The 10908-nt window shown below is 33.8% G+C and overlaps 1 protein-coding gene and 1 non-coding gene across 2 annotated transcripts; one reads left to right on the forward strand and one right to left on the reverse strand.

The window, feature by feature from the left end:
• The first annotated feature begins 918 nt into the window (after window positions 1–918).
• On the forward strand, window positions 919–7524 carry LOC107007028 (serine/arginine-rich SC35-like splicing factor SCL28). The gene is made up of 7 exons (XM_015205522.2): window positions 919–1207; window positions 3222–3299; window positions 4384–4548; window positions 4668–4726; window positions 4846–4885; window positions 6521–6817; window positions 7234–7524. The coding sequence occupies exons 1-7, from the start codon at window positions 1056–1058 to the stop codon at window positions 7238–7240; spliced, it is 798 nt and encodes a 265-aa protein (XP_015061008.1). The 5' UTR covers window positions 919–1055; the 3' UTR covers window positions 7241–7524.
• Window positions 7525–8727: 1203 nt separating this feature from the next.
• On the reverse strand, window positions 8728–8811 carry TRNAY-GUA. Its single transcript is given in 2 exon segments — window positions 8728–8763; window positions 8775–8811. It is a non-coding gene; the product is annotated as a tRNA-Tyr (tRNA).
• Window positions 8812–10908: the final 2097 nt, after the last annotated feature.

The raw sequence follows: 10908 nt of genomic DNA on the forward strand, positions 1-10908 counted from the left end.
ATATATATATACAATTTCCTTTCGCTTTATACAAACACAAACACATTTTATACATTTGCATTTTTGTATGAAGTGAGAGAGGCGATTGAGCAAGCGAGATCTGGGGAGTGGCGAGCGAGATCTAGGAGAGGGGAACGAAAATATATGTGTATATACAATTTTATCTCGCTTTATAAAAACACAAACACATTTTATACATTTGTGTTTGTATAAAAGCGAGAAAGGTGAGGGAGAAAACGAGAGTGACGAGCAAGATTCACCAGGAGGGAGGCGAAATAACAATGGTTTGCTATGTGGTACAATTAAATCAAACTATGGTTATAACATTTAATTTTCATCTTTCAACTTGAATTTATCATAAAACTAACAAATTTCACAAAAACCAAGTCATTCTTTTGCTATTATTATTTTTAGATACGCTAAAAATACCATAGTAAACTTTTTCGATACTTGAGTTTAGCATTATGCAAAAATCTTTTAATTTGACGATTGTTTTCATTTATTTTTCATGTAATTTGATATTAAAAATTATATTAGTTGAAATATGTTTTTTCTCAATTGAATATGCTAGAAACGACGTTTGTTGGATATTTCACTTATAATAATGTAGAACGAAACTCAAATGCAAGACATAATCACTTCAATATCAAATTGACTCAAAGATTTATTGATCTAAATATCATTTGACTTTGAAAAAGGTAAAGATAATTAAGCTCCAAATTCTTTCTGTTACTAAATGAGAAAGATAAGACATTTGTTAATAGTCACATGATGAACTATTCTTATTTTTGTAAGATTCTTTAATTTTTTGACGATATCTAATAAAAAAATAGAAATTATTAACTTTCAAATACTCTAAAAATGTTTTTGGCCAAGAACTCTCGTAAGTACCTATTATATGCTTTACATGAAAGAAGGGGCCGTTTTGTGTATTAGTTCAAAAATAAAGGAAAAATTATTTTTCTCTTAATCGGAGAGGTAAGCTAGGGTTTTCAATTCCAAGTAAATTAAACGAGGGTTTTGGATTTTCTCTTCACAGAGAGAGGACGAGGGTAATGGGAAGGTACAGAAGCCGTAGTCGGAGCCTTAGCAGAAGTTACAGTCCCGTGAGACGTAAACGCCACGACGAACCACGTGACCGGCGCCGAGAACGTCGCTCTCCGGGACCTTCTGGCCTTCTCGTTCGTAATATACCCCTTAGCGCCAGGTATCAATCCTCTTCCCCATTTTACCTGGTCCAGATACTACCCCACCCCCAAACATAAACATAAATTATGGCAATTCTCTTTCTCATGTGTTGTTGTTGTTGTGAACTCATATGCAAGTCACAGTTTCCCTTTCTCAGTGATTGAAATGCTTAACATGCCTTTGTCTGAAATAAATGGCTTATTAGGCGTTTAACGGAGTTCTCAAGTGTTTGAGGGGTGCTCTTATGCCTTTTGTGCTTTTCAGGTTATTATTTCTCTAGGTATGTTGGTTAACAATGAGTCTCTTTCATGCAGGCCTTTAATAGCTCATGCATTTGTCAACCAAAATTTGATTTTTGAGTTATTTCAGTGCTCATACTAATCCTTCTTTGTATATATTATAATGATTTTGATTATAAGAGATCGGTTCGATAGAGAAAACTTCAGATCAAAGTTATCTATTGAAATAATAATGTAACAAATAAATTGGAATTCTTGAAAGTTATATTGAATGGATAGAATGGTGTTAAATATTTTGGGACATCTCATAACGGAAAGAGTTTTGCTTCCTTCAACTTGAGCTCCTCTCAAACCATAAAAGTTCTCCTGAACTTATCTCAACAACATCACTCTGATTTGAATTATATTATCCATCAAATACATTTTTTATTCTCATAGTAAATTAGGGAATAACTTCGTCAAAAGAATTGGATCGATTGGCAAATTAGCACTCTTGCAACACTTACAATGCTATATTGGATCTAAAGAACACCAGATCAATGACCTGTTTAAGTTCGTCTTTTTGACTTGAATTTGCAAAAGATAATTATGAATTGATTGATTAATCAATCAACTAAGTGTCGGACAAAAAAAATATTATGTAAGAACCAGTATTTTCAAAAACGTTTTTGGGCGAGTCTCGGGGCGGGGCCTACCAAAAACGCTCTGGGGTGTAAATTAAAACGTAGATCCAAGCGTAAGTCCTGAACATAAAAATTTAAATCCTGGGCATAAAAGTGCAGCAGGGCGTTTTTATTTTTTATTTTTTTTGCTTTGAATCATATTTTTATTATTGGTATAGTGATATTTCTCAAATAATAATTATAATTATTTTTTTAATTATTGATAATTAATACTTATCTAAAATAAAAAACATAAATCAATGAAATGTTTACTTTTGCTTATTTGATTAGTAATAAAACTATAAAATTGAATATGCATGAAACTGTGCCCGTAGATCCATGGGACTTACGCCCCATGTTTCGAGGCGTATGCCTAAAACGCCCAGCCTCACGCCCCCGCCTTTTACAACACTGGTAAGAACTTACTTGAGATTTCTCTAATCAGAAAAATCTCTCCTATCCATTAGTTTATGGTTGCCTTTTTAATCTGTTTGCTGTGTTTTATACTAGCAACGGATTTTTTCATGTTTAAACACAATTCTATTCCTCTTGACACCTGCACTTGTTCCTTGCATCACTGGTAGAAGCTAATATAATATTCTTCATTAAAGATGAACATTATTATGTCTTACCTCCAAGAGAAAAGTTGTTTAATTGTGATGTTGAGGAATAAGCTATCTTATCTCCATACATTTATACACATGGGCTATAAAGTTACTTGTTTGTCAGATGGCTATAGACCTTTTTTAATTATAGAATATGAAAAAAGAAATGAAATTGCATATTTTTTATAGTGGTTTCTGCTTATTAGTTAACTTGGGTTAATAAAAGATTGCACACCCAATTTTTCTTTAGGTTGGGTAGAGTAGTTTTCATTTCTATTTCTTTAACGGCTTGCTCTCTCTCCCTCTCTCATCAAATTTTGCTATGTTTTTTTAATTACCGTGGTCTCTGGGCTAGCTTTCGTGCATCGACTAATTCCACAAGATATCTGCTACATCCCACTAGCAACAGATACTTAGTAACTCTGTTTACCAAGGGTGGGACAGATAGAAAGAATCACCTAGTGTCTTCTGTATCTGTTGGGATTTGAACCTGATACAAAGTTAATCATTTTGTACTTTTTCTGCAGGCCAGAAGATCTTAGGGTCCCCTTTGAACGTTATGGTCCCATAAGAGATGTTTATCTTCCCAAGAATTACCACACTGGGTATGCCATTACCTTAATTAGATGGATTCTCATTTTGTACTATATTTAGCAATTAATGGATCTGTTTCCTCTATGTCCCGCTATCTGTTGATATCACCATGATCAATAACATCACAATTAAGCCTTGACACCTAGCTAGTTAGTGTTGGCAGTATGAATCTTCATTATCTTACTATCCTTTTCGTCTCGTATAGACCAGTGTCGTCAAAGCAAACAGTGCAAAAAGCTCTGAGTGTTTGGGGCTTGTAGCACAAATCGCTAATAAAATGTGAGTTTTAATGGAAAAAGGCGCAAAGGGGAAACAAATACAAAATATATATGCTTAGTTTAAGACTAATAACTAGAAGCATGAATGATAATTATATGGTCAAAAAAGCTGAAAAAATTAATCACAATAAAGTGAAATGTCCATTGTTTAGTGTCACCTCTTCAAAGAAGCTCAGTGGCAAAGAAAAGTATGTCTTGGAACCTTGATGAATAAACTGAAACGGACATTAAGCGACGCTACGGGCTCAACATTTTTAAATGCACCTTTGAAAACACTGGTATATTTGTCTCATTCAAATATCAATAAATGAAGGTTGTCTACACCTTTTATTTACATACAGATTTCGCACCACAACTAAAGAGTCCCTAACAAATATTTTGACTAGGTGAGTTTATCAACAAGTTTAAGCTTTAATTCGACTACTTAAAATCACTTATTTGTAATATTCTCTTTGTGTGTGCTCTAGAATATACATTTTTTGGAGACAATTTAATGCCATATTTTCAACTCTACCTCGTTCTCTTTTACATCTTAGAGATTTACGACATATCTGGCCAAATCATTGCAAGCAGCTTTGCCTCACTTCCATAAATTGATAAGTTTTACATTAACAGTCAGCATATTGCAACCCTCCTTCTCGACTGAGTCTAAACCAAGCAACTTGCAATGTGAGCTCATCATGATATTTTTAGAACAAATAGAAAAGCTCACTTTGATTTTTAGAAGTAAAAAAGCACTCACAAGTTTCTTTTGAGAAGATAAAGAGAAGCTCACTGTGATATTTTGTCTATTTCTTTTTTCTAATCTTATACGTAGGGAACCACGAGGATTTGGCTTTGTGAAGTTCCGTTATGCCGAAGATGCAGCTGAAGCAAAAGCACACTTGAACAATACAGTTATTGGTGGACGTGATATTAGGATTGTTTTTGCTGAGGATAATCGAAAGACCCCTCGAGAAATGCGCAAGGTCTTAAGCACAAGGTGCATATATGTGGTTTGCTTCAAGTTGCAACCATGTTGATTATCAATCTCTTTTCCAGCTCAAGTGTTATTCACCCACATCACTGAATCTAAGTCTACTACTTTTCCTGTTTAACTAGTGGACCTAGTGCTCGAGGCAGCTACAGGAGACACAGTTCACCAAGTCGCAGATATCACTGTCAGTTAGAATTTCAACTCACACTTCTTTATAATAGTTGCTTAGTTTCTTAACAACAAGTGTTAGAGTCAAAAAAATTTTTTTCTCTAAAGATTAATGGTTTAGAATTTCTATGGCAGCTTACTCGCGCTCGGCTTCTCCAGCAAGACGTGACTCAAGGTCTGTGTTTCATAACAGAAATTTTGCTTGTTGTTCTAGTATTATTTATTTGTATTGAAAGTAAGGACTGTAACTGATTCTAATGGGACAAAATTTAAGAAGAATATCTATTGGAATATAAGAAATGTGAAGCCTGTAGTCGTATCAGCAACAAATTTGTTGCCCTACTGTGCATAAGTTCAACTATCAAGACAAAGTTAGTCCCTTTTCCTACATTTAGATAAATATTTTTCTGAAGAGAGACTTTGCACATTGATCTGCTTGCGTCTCTTGCAGTATTATGGTGCATGTCCTTAGTCAAAACTTCTTTTTTATAAATTGCAGTTGTATGCCTTGTATATTTAAGATGCTCTGTAATTGGGTACTATTTATCTCTTTTTCTTTCTGTTATTTTGTAATGGTAATATACTTTTATACATTTTAACCTTTCTTTTGGTATATATAGTTCCTAAGTTGGGTGTTAGTAGAAAGGAGAGATAATTGACATTGGTGGATCTTCCCCAATTTTGTACCATTTCCAAAAACTCAGTTGGTATCTGATGGTTTTATGCTTGTTCTTCCTCTTTGGCGGTTTGGAACGTAGGAGAGTGAAGTAGGATGGTTTTATCTGGTGAAGTGGTGGTAGCATCACTATATCCACTTGGTTTTAGGAATTGATCTTTTCTTTAGTTATTTGTCTGTTATCTTGTGTACTTTGAATGCTGAGGCTTTCTCAATCCCTTTGGCTGGAAGCTTTTTAGGCTCGTTGGCTTTCTAATTTTGTTGAATACTCACACTATTATCTTGAGATTGTGTCAAATTTCTAGCAGGCATAATTCATCTATCCTGTAGATTTTTGAATGACATCTGCTGGTGGCTTTATTAATGCAGATGCTAAATTGAGAAAGAGACTTAAAGAATTCTGGACTAATAAAGACAATTGAGAAAAGGGATCATATCACCATAAAGTCAAAGACTCTTGCTCATGAAATGTGATGAATCTCCAGAAGTTTCAAATCACCATCATCAAAGTTCATGTGATTTTCCTTTTGTGGATTTTTTTCTAGTAAGGATGAGCTTCCTACTGTACCATGGAGAACCAATTGAAGTGGTCTGGACATATTACAATCACAAAAGGCCTTCATTTGCTTATCTTAAAATTCATGTTTAATTTCTAAACAATGCACAATGTCCAGTTAGGGAGATAATTTAGAGCTTATAGTTGGCAAAAGAAATCATCTTCAAAGTGGCAATAATTTTCGAAGCTTTTAGTCATTGACATTTGGTGAGAATGCTTGAGGAAAGATATCTCGAGATTTTTAAAGTTGGGGCAAAGGAGAGCTTTGAAGTGATCAGATGCTGAAGAACTGTACCATATAGTGTGCTTAAACAGTGTCTGGATTAAACTGTAGTTTTTTTCCAGACAATGAAATGAGGATACAGGTAAGGTTTTGGTTTAGTAGATAAGATATTGAATGAATCTACCTTTGTGGTTTTGTTAAATGTCAATTTTATTTTGTGAGTTGGTATAGCAGTCATTTGAGAACCAGAGCTAGTTTCTACTTGTTTGTACTGCTTTCAGCAGCAATATCTATTGCAAAAACTACATTGCATTGCACTTCTTATTAAGTGGCTTAATTACACTATTGTTCACAGGGACAGGGATCATGAGAAGAATCATGATGATTACTACTCGCCAAGGAGATCCAGGTCACAGTCTCGGTCTATTTCTCCAAGGGATGATAGAAATTGTAGGTCGAAAGGAAGATCTTCAAGACAATCAAGACCAATGTCAAGGTCAAATTCTCCATGCATTCAGAAAAAAGGCAGGTTCAGCATGAGTCCAAGAGATAATAGTCAGATTGCTCATGATGTGGACTCCACCCCAAGGAGGCTCAAGAGTCCCGGAAGAAATGGAGGCAGCTCAGCCAGATCTCCTTCTAGGTCCTACAGGTTTGTGAAGATGTCAATTTTGTGAAGTTTGAATAGGAATTTTTGAAATCAACTCTGTCGATTGAAACCATGTCCTTTCGATATTTCTGTACTCTGTTACATTTTTTCCTCCTTCATATTCACATACACCTATCCTTTTAGTGGATCCCGAGGAACATCGTGGAAACACCACGATGCTCTGCATCGGATCCCACCCTTTTGATGTAGATAGTTGGTGGTTGAGCTATTGCCTTGACTTGACATTTAGTTTTTCGAGTCATTATGTTCTCTTGGATTTGATTGGAAAAGTTGCATACTACTGCTGGTGACGAGCTTTGTCGTATTGTATTTTTGATATGCTACTAACCTGGTTCTATTGGTGATCTCCGCTTGATTAATTTGACTAAATTGTTCTTTTTTACCATCCCTCCTTGCAGTCGTTGACGGTTTGCTCATTGTTATCACCATCTGCTGATCTTTTTTTGAGGTCTTGGGAGTATCTTGGTCTAGATGATTGGACACATGCAAACTATAATAGATTGTTACATCTGTTATATTTATGTTTTGTTTCTTTTTGTCATGTCACTCTAAACCTATGGACTATTGTAACATATAGCTGAGTCGTGGGTTGAATTTGGTTATTTCTGTTTATGTGCTACTTCTTCTCTATATATGAATTTACAATGGACGTATAGCAATGTTGCTACTTGTCCTCTTTTCTCATGTAACTATCCTTGTGCCTCTGATATCTCTGTAGTTTTTGCTCAAATTTTTAGTTTATATAAGTGAATTTTGGAATCCATTCTAAAGTCATTAACAACTCTTTAAAGGTTGTAATATGGGTGAATCACTAGATGATTTTTTTTTTCCTTTTGATAAGAAACTTATTTTTAAAAGGAAGTCACAGAAGAATAGTACTCCCGACCTAGTTTGATTTGGCACGACATTAAAGAAAATAAAGAAATTTTTGAATCTTCTGGTTCTAAATTAAAATTATGTTAAATGTACAAAATTGTTTTTTAATCATGTAACTTTAAACCTGTCATATGGACAGTTTCAAATTAAAATTTTATAAAAAAAGAAGTGATCTTTTTTTTTTAAACAGGCTTAAGAGGAAAGTAGATCAGTCTTTTTGTAATAGAGAAAATAATTGTTTTTCAAGTATCAATTTTAGCAAACAATCAAGGACTAACTATGTTTAATAATAAACTTTCTCTATTTTAAAATAAGTTTTATTTTAATAAAAAGTATAGTTTTTTCAACTATACTTTCAGACTCAATTTTCAAATGAAAGTATTTATTGATTCTTACTAAAAAGTGTTCTTTTATTGAGATAACACATATTTTGGACCGGAGAAAATATGTTAAGGTTCAAAAATGGTCATAAGGGGACATTTTGATTATTTTTTGTGAAACTATAAATCTAACTTAGTTATAATGAGTTATTTTTTACTTTTTTTTTTCGATTTTAATATGAGATTCATCTAAAATATTATTTACATTTTTTTAAAAAAAGAAGAAATTATTAGTCCTTTTATTTCAACCTTGGACAGATGCATTTATAGTTACAATATTTTGTTTGTGCATCTAACTCATAGTAGGTTTAATAACTTCAAAAGTAATAATGGGTTAATGCTAATAAAAAAATTAAAACTTAAACCCATAAAAAATTAAAATCTTACATCAAGTGTTTGATCTTGACCTCATTGAACATCATCACACTAATATCTTACGAAGGAATAATATTACAAAACTCCGATTAATTTTTGCGCGAATCAATAACTCATCTATTTGACACACCTTGATGCGACAGTCACAATTACCATGATTAAATTAATGATGGGTAGAATTAGATGACGAATAAAAATATTTATAGATAAATATTTATTTTTACACAAAAAAAAAGCAAATCAATTTTTTTTACAAAAAATTCCGACCTGCCGGAATCGAACCAGCGACCTAAAGATTACAGCACCAACTACAGTCTTCCGCTCTACCAACTGAGCTAAGGTCGGATTGCTAATTTCTATGGTCAATAATATATTCATAAATATAGGTGAAAATATTTTGGTCTTTTCTTTACCTCCTTCTCCTTTCCTTCTGTTCATTTTACGTGACACTTTCGGATTTCGAAATCCAAAATCCAAACACGTTTATCCTTGATTGTAATTTTTTTCTTATGTATCTTTTAAACATTTTGAGTTATCAATTATTTTAAATTATAATACTTTTTACGTAGTTTACAAATATATAAATTTCATTTAAAAAGAATTAAAAGTTTCATGCGTAAATTTCCGATCAAACTTAAATTGTTTGACTCTCGAAAAAAATGAAAAGAGTCACATAAATTTGAGACGGGTTTCTTTAATCATCCATTTCCACGCTTGCTTGACGTATGAAAATACACTTATTTTGTCCATCTCAGTTGTTAAGTTGCAAGGTGTACTGATCAATAGACAGATGTCCATTCGTCGTGATTTATTTGAGCACTTTGATTTGATAAGAAAATTAAGATTTAAAACTGCTAGTATTAAATAAATCATATATGTTTGTGTAATTATAAATTATTTTATTAAAAATAAATCGATATCTTAAAGTTATATGATTCACTCCCTCTAGTTCATATGAAATGAATTATTAGGAATACGATATACCCCCTTCAAAATAATTAAGCAAAATATGATTTACAGATTTCTTTCCATACCCTTTTGATTATTTCCAAATCAATCTAAACCTTTAAAAAAAACGATTAGTTATGTATATAAGGTAAAGAACACGCTATCGAGATTCGATGTGCAAGATACACATGATTTTATCGTATTCATACTACACCTGTTGCACGAATATTTTATGTTAGCGGAGTATGTTAAGAGTTGATTTGGAAACACCATTAAGCACAGATCCCCCTTTACAGTAACAAATAACACATACTTAGAGAAAAATATCATGTTGCATGATCGCTCATCTAAAAGCTATTCGACTACAAAAAGGAATGTTGACAAAGGAAATATCATGTCACTTATTGTTAATTGGACTCGTAGGTAAAATTTTTATTCATACACCTGTTGATCTGTTGGAGTACTCTTGAACCAACGATGCAAACAGCGATGGCCTTTCGAGCAATGTACTTGGTCTCTCATATTCCTTTGCCCATCCTATCGAAAAACCACAACACAGAGATCAAAATCTCGAAAAATGGCAAAATCTGGAAGTGTCAAATGTAACAAACAAGTATTGCATAGAGCAAAATGCATCATCTGTATACGTTCTGCTATGTTCAGTTTCAGTCCTTCGAAAGACTTACCATCATCTACAACGAGAACACGATCACAGTCTATCACGGTTGGTATTCGGTGAGCGATAGTGATAATAGTGCAGTTTGCAAAGTCCTCGCGGATAATCCCCTGGATGACAGCATCAGTTTGAGAATCAACAGAAGCTGTTGCTTCATCCATGAAGAGAATTTTACTATTCTTGAGCATGACTCTCCCTAAGCAAAGGAGCTGCCTTTGTCCAACACTCCAGTTGTCACCACTTTCTACCACTGGGGAATCAAGTTTCTCGGGCTTTGCTGCTACCACATCTTTTAATTGGCAGCGTTCAAGACTCTAATAGATACAAAAAGGAGTTAAAGAAAACGCGGAAATTCTAAAAGATATGATATCATTAGATGAAAATTCTGTACGTACTCTCCATATTTCATCGTCTGAATACTGTTCTAGAGGATCGATGTTGCTTCTAACCGTCCCTTGAAATAGAATTGGTTCTTGAGGGATGATACCAAAGCGTGATCTAAGATCGTGAAGTCCTAGCTTGCAAATGTCAACACCATCAATTATGATGGTTCCGGCTGAAGGTTCCACCAGCCTAAAGAAAACTTGTATTAGAGTGGACTTCCCACTTCCAGTCCGGCCAACAATGCCAATTTTATCTCCTCCGTTAATTCTAAGAGAGATTCCTTTCAGAACCAGTGGTGTATTAAACCTGTACCGAACCTGCAAGGAAGACGCATATAGTTTTATTCAAAGTATTCAGAGGCAGGAGAGGCCCTAAAGGGTGAATAGGGTCTATGACAGCTCGAAAATGATTCATGAACTAAAAAACTTAGGTAG

Source organism: Solanum pennellii, chromosome 1, assembly GCF_001406875.1.
Source record: "Solanum pennellii chromosome 1, SPENNV200".
NCBI lineage: Eukaryota > Viridiplantae > Streptophyta > Magnoliopsida > Solanales > Solanaceae > Solanum > Solanum pennellii.

Bases quoted from the DNA above. Each gene is read 5' to 3' on its own strand.
- LOC107007028 (XM_015205522.2), top strand. From the start codon at position 1,056: ATGGGAAGGTACAGAAGCCGTAGTCGGAGCCTTAGCAGAAGTTACAGT. The intron at 1,208-3,221 runs GTATCAATCCTC...CTTTTTCTGCAG, and splicing joins AATATACCCCTTAGCGCCAG to GCCAGAAGATCTTAGGGTCC. The intron at 4,886-6,520 runs GTCTGTGTTTCA...TATTGTTCACAG, and splicing joins CCAGCAAGACGTGACTCAAG to GGACAGGGATCATGAGAAGA.